Genomic DNA, 15707 nt, shown 5'->3' on the forward strand with positions numbered 1-15707 from the left:
CGAGCTGGTGATACACAGCCTAATGCTACAGCGCTAATTGGACGATATGTCAAAGAAGGAATATAAGCAAATAATGACCAGTAATAAAGGTAAGTAGAGAAAACTGAATGTACGATATTATGTGTCAAATGTGAACCACTCCATCAAGCAACCATGTGGAGGATAAAGCTGAAGTACTACCGAAATATTGCGCAACATCTACTGTTGAACCTGAGGCGCTATAACGTAAAATGATTCCAAACTGTTTTGATTCCAATTTCTGCAATCAGCCTCCACGATTGGTCAAAACATTTTCGGGCCACTCCCAACTTCGCCTGTCTGTCACGCGACGTCACGAAAACCGCGATAGCTCCCCATCTGATATAACGTGTACACACTGATTATGCATGATTAAACCTCAGAAAAGAAAAATATTCATTCCTGATTCGACACCTTTCCACCATTAGCCCTGTGCTATTGGTCCAATGTTTTCTGGCTACGCCCACTTCGCCTGTCTGTCATGCGACCTCACAAAACCACGAAAACTCACCACGTCAAAGCGACGTGTACGCGAAAAAAATGCATTAATATGCCGAACAAAACTGAAAAATTTTCTGGATAACCACAGACTGCCCCGTTCCGAAAGGAATAGGAGATGGCTGCCCGCCGATCACTCAGACCCTCGCTACTCGCACCTGCCGGTGAGCATGTATTTATTTGCGCATGATAAACCTTTTTGCGTGGCAGTAAAACGTTATCCAGCCCTTTCGGCATGCATACGACATCGCTCTGCCAACTCTTCCTTGCTGAGGATCCGTTTTAGCGGCATTCTTATCCTTCCGTTGCACGCCGCCGCAATTTTCGACCAGCCACCGCAAGCTAAGTAAGGCGAAGCGGACCAATCGGAGAAGCCGGCACCACCCTCTTCATGCAGTTATCTATTTTCACTGTGCTGGCTCGGCCCCATCGAAACCCTCTCGACTAGAGCGCGCTCCTCGCCTCCGACCTCTTGAAAGCCATGTCGACCTCTTGAAAGCCATCTCCACAACAATGCGGCTCCTTTGGATGCCAGTTTCGGAACAAACCGTTGCTACTTCGTCCTATAAAGTAAAATGTTTCACAGGTATTGTGTTACGTCTGACTACATGAATAAGTTAACGTTACCGTGTTAGCGTGGTGTCCGTAGTGTACGTAAAACATGGCGGCGGTCCCGGTCGCCCGCTTCGAACTGAATTTGGCGTTGTTTTTGTAGAATTCACTTCGTTCGTAGCAAATGACTGCGTAAACGGCTTTTGCTTAGTCTCATGCCGCTTCGCCGAGAGAGTGTTATGGCTAATCTTGAGGAATTTTCGAGATCGCTTCTCGTTTCGAACGCGCCTAAGCCTAACGAGAGAAATTTTTTTGAGATGCGAGCGCCATCTGTCGCTAAAGTTGGAAGATAGGCGCGACAACGGCATATGGCCTCTGAGATGGGAGGATGTCGGAGGCTATGGTAGACAGCTTGTACTGCTTGTCTGTTTCGTTGCAGATCGACGGACATGTGAAGTAAAAATACAACGCGCTCCTGGCTTCCATTGCGCTGCCTATCGCACTTTCCGGACGCACACACACATAGAATTAGGTGCCCTGTGTATGCGAAATTCAAAGCGTAATGGAATGACTTAGTCGAGATGGATCACAAGTAACTTTGAGAAATCCTACAGAGAAAGGACATTTTCGCCTTCGGGGTTCAAACGCTTTTCAGAAGGGAGAAAAAAAAAAAACACGTGGAGGAAAATTACTTCGTCGTCTACATATTTAGTAAGACTCATTTAAGGCTAACCTGCGAAGTTACGCGGCTTTGAACAAGAATAAAAAGCCTACTAAATGCTCAAACAGAAAACCCTAAAAACTAGAGAATAATGAAGTATCCCATACTAAAGGAAATGTTTTTTGCCTCGACGACTTCATTATAATAAAACTCTATGGTATGTCTCGAATTGCTTCGTTTTCAAGATAGATTTAAATTTTAGCGTGTAACACGAGTGTCTTAATTCTAATCTGATTTTTTTTCTCCTACTTGGCACTAACGACAAGCTGAAATTGGACGCATGGCCTTGTGTGATTACGCAGAATAGTTAAGAGCGATTTACTTTTATTTCCCGGTTTGTTTTGTCCTCATAAAGTCATTTGTTAAGGCTGGAACTTCAACGACTACGAACGTTGAAGTTCGAGTTCGAGTTACTTGCTATATTTACTGATGGTACGACTTATTAAAAAGTAGCGATAACCCACTTGTTAACAAGTAGCGAAAACCATCAGCTTTCTTCGACAGGATATACCCGAAATTAATTAGCGCCCATTTTTGCACATACTTTTACGCAAGTTTTTTTTTCATTAATTATGAATAGTAAAAATTGCCTGCAGGGCGATCAAATCGGCTGGCATAGGCCGCGTATTCGCACGTAATTAAGTTTTTTGTTATGTTTTTGATAAACTGGAACCTACTCTCGGTTTCATTTCGCATGACTAATGAGCACAGTCTGAGCGTCAGCTACGCCGCATTATCTTGTTGTGCTTGAAGTAAACCTCAATCGAAAGATTCCTTGCAACCTCTTCCGTTTTCCTTTGCTTCATTTCGCTGACAAGTAGAGAGAGAGAGAAAAAAAAAAACATCGCCCTACGACAAATCCAAGATTGTGTCGTCGAGCAATCTTTAAATTCTAGTGACTGGAAAACTAACACGAAGAAAAAAAATTGTGGAAGACTTCGCCACCCACTGGTATGCATTGGACGGCTTGCATTGGATGCACATTCTCATATGTGCGTACGAGCCACGCAGAACACGCCTAACCAAGACAAAATTTAAACGATGTTTTCGTCCTCGTTTAGTTGGTGGCAGGCACTAAACTGTGCGTTCCCCACCGTTTAGCCGCCATCTGTATATTTATGAACTGAGTAAATACATCAACCGAGAATCAACGCTGCTTTTACATCAAGTGTTTCTGCAAGATTTGGGATGAGACGCCATGAAGACCATCTTTGCTAACTTAGAAGTTTGTTTGGCTTTAGTGGAAACTCTCACACAAATAGACCATCTTGAATGGTTTGTCTCGATGCATCCAAACATGCTTCGTATTGTTCACATCCGCAGTGCGGTGTTGCACCCGCATAAGTCACGATAAACATAGCGTTGCCTTTAATCGCAGGCTGAAGGCGAAACATCGCAAGGAGGGCGTCTTACACTACTTGCTTCTTCTTCATTTTCTCTATTTCTATCAAAATTTATTCTTTCAAGTAATTTTCAACACTCATGGCGCCTTCACCAAAATGGAAATGAAATGGAATGGAAGAAAACACAGTCTTCCAACCTCTCCACCTGATCCCTTAGCTAAGTCTAATCTAATCGCACGATGACATGAGGTGCATTGGCTGGCGACTGGAGCTTCTGCAAGTTGATCACTTTGAGCTCATGTGAATTGCTTCCGATGCAGCTTATTTTTCGAATGCATGAGGCATGAATTAACGCTAATTTAGCTTAAGTTAATGGTAGCGCCAATATTCCCAGTTAGTGACAGCATAAGAAGCCAACAAACAAAGACACCAAGGACAACATAGGGGAGATTACTTGTTCTCACTAATTGAATTCAAGAAATGATAAATTAATGGAAATGAAAATGGATGAAGAAACAACTGGCCGCGGGTGGGGAACGACCCCACGTCTTCGCATTACGCGTGCGATGCTCTTACCATTGAGCTACTGCGGCGCAGTTTTCCCATCCACTTTCTGGGGTATTTCTGGGGTGTGTTTTAAAACATAAACATCCCTGTAAGTGGATGGGAAAATGGCGCCGCAGTAGCTCAATGGTAAGAGCATCGCACACGTAATGCGAAGACGTGGGGTCGTTCCCCACCCGCGGCCAGTTGTTTCTTCATCCATTTTCATTTCCATTAATTTATCATTTCTTGAATTCAATTAGTGAGAACAAGTAATCTCCCCTATGTTGTCCTTGGTGTCTTTGTTTGTTGGCTTCTTATGATATGATTAATAAAAATCGGGCATCTCGGTTCCCTTTCTTCTCAGTTAGTGACATCTATTTCAGCTGTATATTTCATGCATCACTGTCTGCCATTGGCTTGTGCTGAGAATATATTCAAGCCGTACTTTGTTGAGCATTTCACCAATTTATAAACAACTGCACGACAGCAGTTGCCTTTTCTGGTGTAATGGTACCACAGGAAGTAAACGAACACCGAGAAAGACACGGTGGACATCACCGCGTCTGTGGCGCCAGCACCAGAGCACCAGCACCATTTCCGTGCTCACGTTGGTTTCGACGGGAATTCAGGGCGCAGGCTCCTTTCCCAAGCGCATCACCCCTGAAGAAAGCCGAACGCCAGGCCGGGGCGCGCTTGTACCCAATTTGAACCAGTGGGTGCCCGGCGGCGGTGGGAATCGAACCCATAGCCTCCCGCAGCCGAGGCGGGCGCTCTACCACTGAAGGGCCTAACTTTCAGTCCTTCTTAAAGTGGTTGCCTGTATTATTTCCTGTGATTAGACAAGACAAACAATCGACAGTTGAATTTTTCACCCACAGGCCAATGGAGATTTGTCGGTTGAGAAACCGCGCCCTGCGGAAATTCAATAATGCCGCGCGTGAGGCGATCCTTAAAAACTCGACATGAGGTGTAGCCCTGCTCTTGGTTGCGTGACGTGAGGCAAGTGCGTATACGCACGGTTGTAGCAGAGCAGGAGCTCGGCCTCGTCGTCTTCGTAGATGTCGAGCGCTGCGACGAGGTGGGCCTTGGCGGCGTCCACGGTGTGCAGGCGGGTGGCGTCGCCCGTCTTCTCGCTGACCAGGTCGAACTGGTGGCGGTAGCCGACGCAGATGTGGTTGTCGGGGCTGTCGACAAGCGTGAGCAGCGCGGGCGCCTCGGGAACGAGCAGCTCGCGCACCAGCTGGAAGCCGTCCACGGTGTCTGTGTCCGATGCGGCGCACCACGTGGTCCAGGCGGCCGAATGGCGCCACTGCAGCACCAGTAGCCGCCGTCCCACGGCCGCCGCCATGCGCAGATGCGAGCCACCCGGACGGCTCAGCGCGTACAGGTGGCACCCTGCGCACACGGCCAGACACGCGCGTTCGCTGGATGTTCGATAGAACGAAAGAAACGCAGTCCTAATTGACTGTAATTACAGGGTTCATAGCTAACCCTTGCTAAGTAATTAGCAGGCCGGTGATCTAGCATCGGTATTGAAACGGGCGGCATGGTGGCAGCGCAAATGCACGTGCGCACAACATGCTTCGCCTCATCTGAGCATGCTAGTCTGCAATAACTCTCTTACGAGACAAAAGTGCGACTGTACCACCCACAAAAACTATATGGGGCATTCATTTAGTGCGTTAACTAAGCGGCAGCTCGCGCAAGCTCAGAAAATGATGCCACTACTGTCTTATAGTGGCTTCGAGGTGGCGGCGCTAGTTGAGATGGAAGCAGCGGGAAAGACAACACGAGCACTTACAGCTGAAAAAATTCCGGTTCAATCTTTTACGCTGAACAATAAACACGCGCATTGTCTTCGCCCCTACATATATATTTGTGTGCGTGTATCTATCGTCATGAAGCGGTCCAATGCATACCAGCGAGCGGCGAGCAAGGTCTTCAACATTTTTTTTCTTCGTGTTAATTTTCCCGTCACTGGACTTTAAATAGTCCTCGAAGACAAAAGCTCGAGTTTGTCTTTTCGTACCGTTTTCCCACTTTTATAGTGATGGAAGGTGCCCCTTTAGCTGACTTCACCCGACTAAGGTGGCAGCTCGTCGTCACCTCGGAGGCCAATGATTGTGCGGGACTCGAGAAGTTGAGCTACGTGTATCGGTTGGACGGCGGGTTCCTGCGAGACTAAGCATTATGCTTTTTTTTTTCATTTTTTTGCACGTATGCAGGCTACATTGTCGGTGTCTTAGCGAACAGTGGCCACTCGCGTTTTTATTTCCTGCAGAACAAACAAGGTAAAAAGCTAGAAAGATTAGGAACACGAAACACAATGCAGGGTCCTTTTTTTCCTTTTTTTAACGGTTCATGATTCTTAAAAATCGCCTGTGTCAGCACTACGCTGCCGCCGTAACGTGGTTATATGGATAGATGGATCTAACCAGACAGGCAAGTCACGGTGATCAATGAGCTATGCTCAACAAGTTTCTGCTAATTAACATTTCACTACTACGTTCATGGCATATGATTAAATTAAATATTTGATGTCTTTTTGTTTTTGTTTTTTTCGCGCTTGGGTTGCCACGCGGCATACCGTCATAATGGAGCTAAATATAAGCGTACAGGCCCGTTTCATGGAGATGCTGCAACATTGACTTATAAAATGTGTTGTCCATAGTCCATCTTTCATAGTATTCAGCAGATTTGATGTGTGTCAACCTCTAAGGCCATACCATTTAATATTTTTTTCTAGCGCGCTTTGTCGTCAACGGTTCTGCTGCTAAAGTTCATTTCAAATCACCAATTTACTCGCTGCCAAAAAGCGGTCGTCGACGCGCCTGCTCAATGTGACTATTGCCCAGAGTTTTGCCACGATTGTCCGAACGGATGGCCGAGCAGCTTCTTATGCACGCTCGCGTCGATAAAGTTTAGCTCGGTGACATTACTGGCATATCGGCCGCATAGGATACGCGTACGTCAAGGTGGGCGCAGCGCGCTTTTCTTTTTTTTTTCCTCACATGAAGCTGATTAACTGTAGCTTTTGGCTACGGATATCATACTGCACAATTGAATTAGAATTTACCGAAATTTAATGGTACCGAAATTTATTGGTGTAGTAGAATCACAGGCTTCCAATCTGCAATTTAAAATTATGCCATAAACGCACGAAGTAATTAAAAATTATTAAAGGAAACTCATTATTCGTTTAACTCATCCTTGTGATTAGTCATGCAGGTTCTGTCCACCTCTCCATATCCCTGCGCTATTATGGTACCGTCAGGACATATGCCGCAGGCGGTTTTTAAAAAATTGTATATCAGAGAAATCAAGAGGGGAAAAAAAGTGAAAGCAAGACAAACAAACCCACGCCGAATATTGAATCGGACACATTTTGATTTTCTCCTGAGACTGTAAATTGTAAGTTGAATTGAATCTTTTTCTCTACAGGAAGGAAAACGTCTCCAACACATTTGATTTACTTCGTGCACACTTTGGCCACACTTCCCGAGAAGCGAGGGCGCGACACTGCACTCATACACTACACCAAGTACAGAGATAAAAACAGATGCGCACATACGTCACGCAAATATTTTGTAGCGCATCAAAACTTTTGAAACAGCTATTGGAAATGCAAGCTTTTGTGTTATTTAAACTGCGAGATAATTTTGCGAAAGCAAACGGTGTTACGAAACATTATTGCGTTTATATAAATTAACGAAGGGGCCGCGAACAAAGTGAGTGCTATTGAAATTCTAGAGCCTTAGCGCTTTTGCTTGATTAACTGTATACGTGCATGGATGAACAAGAAGCTTATAACACTAGAGTCTTCCACAGTACAAGCAATTGCAGAATATCCCAACAGGAGCTCTGAATAGTTTCCTTCAAGAGCTTGAAATAATTTTTTTTCCGACACGAGAAATAAAATAGAGCAAATAGCCTGTTGTCTTCTATCTTCGTGGTTAAAAGCAACATCGATAAGTAATCATTTAGAGAAAAAAAATCGTTATTCAACCTGAACGCTACTATGTCTTGGCAATACTGATAAAAAAAAAAGCGTAGGAGCAAGGCCTTGCATCCCTGTAATGAGTTTCGTGGATCAGATTTCAGCTAGCACTAAAGGTAGAATACGTAAAGCCGACCTTGGACATACGAGCTTGTATAACAGTGTTGGTCCATCACCTTTGGTTCGCTCCAGCTTGTGGTCCCGGAGGTCGGCCCGCGTGCGCACTAGGCAGTTTGCCGATTCACCTTCAAAGTCAGTGAGTCTAAATACGTGTACTCTGCTGTCTCTTCCTGTAAAGAAAGAATAGAGAAAGAGAACAGCGCTTCAGCAACGAGGGAGGAGAAAAAGCTTTAAATTTGCTTCTGCTTAGCAGCTAGGTAAGACACGGCATCTTTTCCTGTTTTTGTTTTAAGGAATAGCACAATATAGACACCCGTGCAAAAGTAATTTGCGAACTTCTAAGCGTATTGCTTGCTTACCCTTCTACCTTTCCTTGTGAGTAAGGAAAGGTTACTCAGTCGCGGAATGTTCTGAATTTGTCCCTGACGGTTTGGAATCAAGCATTTAGAACCAGCTGAAGTTCCTCTCTCGCATAGCTGATTGATTTTAACTGTTCTGTTGTTGGAAATTTTCACCGAGCTACAAATCCATGCATAACCTGCCGGAACGCGGCCGGCAGGCCTTCTATCAATGCGCAAACAAGTCTAATGAAGCCAAGCAGAATGATTGACGCTGTGTCGTGTCTTCATGAACGCTTATGCTTTAAGTCAACTCTCACAAACTTCGTTTCCAGCTGCCTAATTTCATAACAAACAAACGAACCAACAAACAAACAAACAAGAACAAATTACCATATATACAGGGTGTTTCAGCGAACACTTTCAAAAATTTTAAAAGGTTGCCCGCGGCAGATAGCACAATTCTAGTTCATGAGCTGGTCTGTCACTTTCACTTTTTGTCCTTGTTTCTCGTGTGCGCGCTGCAGTTATAAGATGAATAGATACCAACTCGTCCAACTTTCAGTACTTTTGATAGGGCATGTGTGGAGAGTTCGCTTCAATTTTCCGATTAGGATGAGCCCGCTTAAACTAAAGGTTTATAAGTTAATTAATGAAGGTTTGTTAAATAGCAACTAAATTACCCCGTATCACCGGTCACCCCGTAGTCACCACCACTGACGACATGTCTCCGTAGAAACCATCCATTTATTTCAAACAGTTATTTTTAAATATTACTTGCTTTTCGTAGAAACACCCTGTATACCCCCAGAGGACCCGATGTATACCTAACCCGCCGCGGTGGCTTAGCGGCTGTGGTGTTGCGCTGCTAAGCCCGAGGTCGCTGGATCAAAGACCGGCCGCGGCCGCCACATTTCGATGGGGGCGAAATGCAAAAACTCCCGTGTCCCGTGCATTGGGGCGGCACGCTAAAGGTCCCCTGGTGGTCGAAATTAATCCGGAGTCTCCCACTACGGCGTGACTCATAATCAAGTCGTGGTTTTGGCACGTACAACCACAGAATTCAATTCATGTACACTTATGGAGCGCATCGTGTCACGCATTACAGACGGACAAATTTAGTAGCCCTAGAAAGCTTACGCATTAAAACTTGAAATCCTTGAAAGCGCTGCGAAGCCAACCAGGCTCTCAACCATGGTTAACCTCCCTGCCTTTCATTTATACTTCCCCCTCTTTTGTATGCGCAGTATGAATACTTACCTCGGTCTGTTCTGAATAGAAGTATGCCGTGAGCTTCCACCACGCTGACTTGCTTCACCAGTACAGTTTTGTCGAATATCATCCTATGCGTTAGACCTTCCTCGATGAGAAAGATTCCGGACTCGGTCCCGAGAACCAGTTTGTTGTTACCTGAAAAGTAAAGTAGGTAGCAGGTGTTGGACACGCGAGTAGACACTACTAAAAGTAGGACACTGCTAAAAGTTGGACACTACTAAAAGTAGGATGGTGCGGCTCGATGTGAAGACTGCTCTGAAGGACCTTATCTTTTCTTTTTTTGATGTTCACAAATACAGCACCGGCTGGTCTTCGGTGGTACATTTATCTTTTGTGCATTATGCACGTATAGGTTGTCCTAAAAGATGTCCGAAGGTAACGATACTCCCTAATGCGAAATTTGAGCACAGCTGTATACGTGTTTTCTTTTGGCGGTATATTGAGTCAAAGAATTTGAGACCGAAATCACCGCACCGACTGGCAGTGGGCCAGGGCCGTCAGCGCCTTCGCAGAGGGAGAGGCATGTGGGAACGCTGGCATAATGAGCGGCATCGGAGCCAGCTGCAGACGAAGACGACGGCGAACGCGCGAGCAGTGGCACGAGCGCGTTCGCGCGGTTACGCCGAGGGACGGTGACGTTCAACCCAGGAACGGCCGTCTATGAGCTGCGCTATAAAAAGAAACTCAAGTACCTACGAGTCAGAATTGGCAATAGCAGACGACAGAAATTATCACTCTGAAGACGAAGAAGATGAAAAGCACGGCGTCTAAATGGAGCGTTCGTGAAAAGAAAACGTAGCAGCACGAGTGGCACAAAAGCAGATGGGCTTCGGAGAAGATCAGACGTATCAGCGCTGCAGCGTCCCAGCAACATCGACAAGGCCTTGGCGCGCTGGTCTGTGTACCACCCCAGTACCTGGCGTCACCCAAGTAGTCCGATCCGAGGTCATGACTCGGTGAGGCGCCGCCGTCGACAACCAGGACCAGCGCACGGCTTCTCGTCTGGCCCGCGTCCACCTCAAACATGCGACGAGAGCCAGGAGTTCGCGGGCCACTTGAGTGAAGGTGCCATGAAGGACATCGCGGACTTCACTTCGGCGATTATGCTCTGATAATTGTGGACGGTTAAGTTCGAGGAAAGCATGCGTTGTGGACGGTATGGGTTGCGGAGATTTTTGTAGAAGCAACGCCGAAGGGCAGTTTTGACAACTGTTGAGTTTTACAGGTTTTTGGGTCCTATGTTGTAACTGTATTCTGTGTTCATGTGTTCTTGCGTTGGTAATGAAGTTTGATTTGTTGCAAACACCTTGCGAGCGACTGTTAATTCTGCCGAGTTGGGAGACGGACCAGGTTTTGCGTGACACTATTTAAATTGCCTAAACTGAGAAATTGTTATGGGTGATTGACATGATACCACTTTCCTTCGCAGTGCTGGAGGTTCAGCTGTATGCATTGCTCATGTAGCCTTTCTATACTTTGGTCGCTAGTTCGCTATAATTTAATGTTCGAATTACGCTCTGTTCGTGGGTTGGAGGTGATTTTGTTGGGATGATTTTAGGTCTAGTTGACTTAATTCATATTGTGTGGGCTTTTTCTGGAAATCAGAAAAGACAGCTACACTAAAAATAGAGCGCCGCAAGCTTAAACCGATGTTTCCAAATATACTCTCGGGACCTCCTATTGATATTGGCCGTAATGTTATTGAGAAGTTAGTTAATTAATAACTACTAAAATTCTTAATAAAAAGGATACAAAATATACTAGAGACTTTTTCACGTGGCCTGCTAACAACATCTAGTCGGTTTCATCTATGTATAAGACTGTACGTATAAAGCTATAGAAATCTGTTGCGAGTTGGCATTTGTTTCTACTAAAATAGCGTGCCAGGGGTAGAAACAAGGCTTTCTTTCTGAGAAACCTGTGTGGGATTCCTTTGTAGCTTCGTGCTACATTCGGGCGGATGACAATTTTCCCTTTCAAAACAAGCGCTTACATTCACCATGTGAATGTATAATATGAAAGTCAGCGCTTGCCCCCTGTCGTTTCTTGCAGTCCGCTTTTCGTTTGCGCTGTTTCGCGTGCTAAGTCATATCTATCAATATAAAAAACTGTCGCTTGCCCCATGTGCCACAGACTCGCAGTACTCATTGATGACAACCCCTCTTGAAGCCTCCCCAAGAACTTTACAAAAACAGGAATTCGGACATGAGTACAACTTTCAGTCCCCGTCCCCCAAAACAGCTTTCTACATGCTTCTTTCACGAGAAATACGATGACAAACATGCATATTACAGTGATAGTAATATCAGTGAGGGTAGACGTATTGGCAGTACGTCTACCCTCAGCATATCTAACGGAGCTTTTTGCTTCTCTGCGATGACCGACACCACCGATATGTGATGTCTGACAACGTCGATGGCTTCGGATCTTGCAGATAATCGAGACGCAGTTTGTGTGATTAGCCAGGAACCGCATTCAAAATGGACGTCTTCTCCGATTCGAGAGCAGCTGCACAGAAGCACAGCCGTGCCCTACGGCGTGGGCCATATTAACACTTTATGCTCGAATTTCGGCTCACATTGTCGAGAGAGAAACCCTCCTCAAATTTTTCAGTCTTCTAGCCCACTTTGGCATGATGTGCCACGAACACGCCGAAAAACTTCACTTAAGGTTGCGCACTAAATTTACAAACACGCTTAGTCTAATCGAGACGAATGCAGGAACAAGAATGCAAACAATTAAGAATGAAACTTTCAAGAATGAAATAATTATTCATGATAATGAGTCTAAAGTTGAAATTTTTAGCCGTTATTTTTCATCTGTGTTTTTGCCGTCTAGCTCACGTACGGTCTGTTTGGAATTACCTGTTGAAATAGACCGCATGCCGGAAGTCACCTTTTGTGTCGATGGTATCCGTAAATTATTAAAAGATGTGAACCAGGCTAAGGCATGCGGCCCTGATGACATTCCTGCCGCTAATCATAAGGAATTGTGCGGACGCGTTATGCTTTTATTTCACCCGGTTGTTCCAGAAGTCCCTCAATGAAATCGACATGCCTGATGATTGGAAATAAGCGCGAGTCCTGCTCATACATAAGAGTGGTGTGCGAAACTCCGTTCAGAATTACAGGCCCGTTTTCTTAACAAGTATAACCTGCAAAATTATAGAGCATGTAATATACAGTTGCGTTATGGTCCATTTAACTAAACATAATCTCCTAAGCCCCAACCAACATGGTTTCAGGCGGGTTTTATCTTGCAAGACACAGTTGGTAGAGTTTATTCTCGATTTAGCCACGGCATTGATAAGCAACAAGTTGTGGACTGCGTTTTCTTAGATTTCCGTAAAGCATTTGATGTAGTCGCACCCAGTCTCCTACTCTCCAAATTAAAAGCTTATAACTTGGATGGTAAAATAATACCGTGGATTGCCCAATATTTGTCATTGCGGAAACAGGCTGTTGTTCTGAATGGTATATCTTCACAATGTGCATCAGTTACGTCGGGAGTTTCCCAGGGCTCAGTGTTGGGGCCACTATTGTTTTTGTTGTACATGAATGATATTTCAATTCATATACAATCTTCATTCAGGATGTTTGCCGATGATTATGTTGTTCATAGAGTCGTAGATGCCATTTCCGATTCACAAATCTTGCAAGTTGACTTAAATACTGTAGCAGACTGGTGTGTGCGTTGCTATATGTCACTAAATATAAATAAGACTGTTCACGTCACCTTCACAAGAAAACAAGCTAATCATCCGTATAGCTATAGAATTCATGATTTTACTATAAACATAAGCAAGGAATTTAAATATCTAGGCGTCTTTTTTACTTCTGACTTACGATGGAACAAGCATGTTAACTATATTGGAAATAAGGCAGCACCAGTTTTGGGATTCTTGCAGCGCAATTTTAGTCATTTATCGAGTAACTTAAAAACGCAGCTGTATTTCAGTCATGTACATTCAATACTTCAAAATGAATGTGTTTTTTGGGATCCACACACATCTGAGCTTATAAATAAATTTAAAAAATCCAGAATAAGGCAGTTATATTTATTCTTGGTAACTATAGCCGGCAGCTTAGCATGACAGAAAGCAAACATAAACTTAAATGGTAAGAGCTGAAGGATCGTAGAAGGCATATCAGATTAAAATTTTTTCACGACATTTATTATTCTAAAACAGGCATAAACCACGAACAATATATCCAGGCATCCCATTACATATCTAAGCGACTGGACCACAGTTTGAAGGTCAGGGAATTTTCTTGTAGGGGTGACGTCTTCCATTATTCCTTTTTTGTTAGAACTGTTCGAGATTGGAACAGTTTGCCATCGAGCATTGTATAAATCGCAGAAAATGATGTTATTTTCCACGCATTGAAATAATTTGTTCATGTACCTAGTTAAGTCTACAACCTGTAATGCCCTACGGTGCGATGCAGGTCTCTAATAAACAAATAAATAATAAATAAATAAAATAACACACGCACTAGCAACCGTTGGTGGGAACATTATTGACATGGGCCCTTCCGATTTGTTGAACCAAAAAGGCCGCTGTTTTTCTTAATTAGGCTGAATAGTATGTGGAAAGTGTAGAAATGCGTCCACTGTGAAGGAGTGATGCAGCAGGCAAACTTCCCAGGCCCGCATACGATGGACATATCGCTGACATGCGACCGTTAATGTTGTACAAGCGAAGTTTTCGTCTGCACGATTCCGACATTTTCGCCGGACTCCGACTTCACCTGGACTGTCGTGAAGGGAAACAGCCGTTCTTCGTCGACTATAGCTCAGAATAGGTTAAACAAACCGCTTGCTTTCTGCACCATGGTTGATAACAACACTGCATAGAACAGCTACCCCCGAGCACGTTCTAGACCACTGACTTCACTCAATTACAAAGATACGGGCACTAGCTTCTCGGCTACCGGTAGCTTTCGGAGCAGCCGATCCTCGAGCAGTCGCAGCAAAGTCGCTACAGATGTTCTTGAGGTTGATCGACCTGTACAGACGACAATGCAGTTTGCTTGCTCTCGTGCGTCAATGTATATGTTGTTCGCTTGTCTCTCTTTCTGTTTGCTTCCTCCTATGCTTAGTTCACTTTCTCTTCCTCCCTCTGCGAGGAATAGTGAACCGGATATTCCGTTCTGGTTAGCCACACTGCCTTTTCTAATTCCTTTCCCCTCTCTTTCTCTCTGAGTTTGCTATATTTTACACGTCTCGTGAATGTTCGACCAGCAATATTTGACTCGCAATAGAACACCAACATGAGGCGAAATTTAATAGGCTCGAGTCTTTCAAACCTAGTGGGTCTTTCACAAGAGCGGGAGCAAGTTAATGCTTTCATCGTGATTAGGTGTTCTTCGGCGATAAAATTTTCAGATAAGTGGATTACGACTATCTGGCATGATCGTTGGATCTTTTCAATCGAACAGCATCAGATACGTGAGAATCGAGCTTTTAAGCTCACTAACAGGAATATTACTGCAACCAGGGGTGTAATCTGGTGCTGAGGTCAATACACCTGTCTAGAATTAGTGATGTGTTCTCCGGACTGTACTGGCGATATTAGCGATAACACGTTCTACGAAGCCGGCTTATGTGACTATGCACAGCTACCTTTATGAGATGCCTTGTATCCTGTCGCCCAGCTGGTCGCCTAATGCGTCGGAAGCAGCTCTGTTTTTCAGCAGCGCGTTCTAGACAAGTGTCTTGACCTGTGTACACTGGCGGCAGAGGCCAGGGCACTTAAGCCAATTTCGTTACTTTTTGTCTAGCTTATCAGAGTCATTACGATGATTATGCATAGCCTGTGACTTGAACGGACCCGCGTTCGCATGTGTTTACTAAGAAAACACTGGTCTTCAAGCAAAAGTGAAAGTTTATTGCAGACGAAAGGATGAGCTGTTCCCGCGATGCGTCAAGATCTGGTTCAGCATGTGGAACAATAAACGACCAAACAAAATGAGTCGAAATGTTACAAGTTGTTATCCTGATAATACAACCAAATAAAATATATTGAAAGTATCTTATCTACTCTTACGTTTGTCTAAAATAGGAAAATGTACCCCCCCCCCCCCAAAAAAAAAAAAAAAGTGACAGTAACTTCTCATATATGCATCCCGTAATTTCTAGAAAGTTGTCTGGCTAGTGCCATTTGGTAACGACTGTATGGAATTTATCATATTTTATTGTATTCAGTTGAAGCATCTAAGAATTGATGAATGGCAACTCTAGTGCAATATGTATCGTAAATAATACTAACACGAGGAAGGCGTTAGGTGTACGCCACC

At 44.4% G+C, this 15707-nt stretch overlaps 1 protein-coding gene across 4 annotated transcripts in view; it reads right to left on the minus strand.

The window, feature by feature from the left end:
- The window catches only part of LOC119436447 (GTPase-activating Rap/Ran-GAP domain-like protein 3), a 444125-nt gene that overhangs the window by 21657 nt on the left and 406761 nt on the right, over positions 1-15707 (minus strand). For all 4 annotated transcript variants that reach the window (XM_037703297.2, XM_037703295.2, XM_049657852.1 and 1 more), the window contains 3 exons: positions 9394-9543; positions 7852-7965; positions 4696-5073 (listed from right to left, as the gene is read on the minus strand). In XM_037703297.2, the coding sequence (XP_037559225.1) occupies positions 4696-5073; positions 7852-7965; positions 9394-9543 (642 nt within the window). The remainder of the gene's footprint in view (positions 1-4695; positions 5074-7851; positions 7966-9393; positions 9544-15707) is intronic.

Source organism: Dermacentor silvarum, chromosome 1 (genome assembly GCF_013339745.2).
Source record: "Dermacentor silvarum isolate Dsil-2018 chromosome 1, BIME_Dsil_1.4, whole genome shotgun sequence".
NCBI lineage: Eukaryota > Metazoa > Arthropoda > Arachnida > Ixodida > Ixodidae > Dermacentor > Dermacentor silvarum.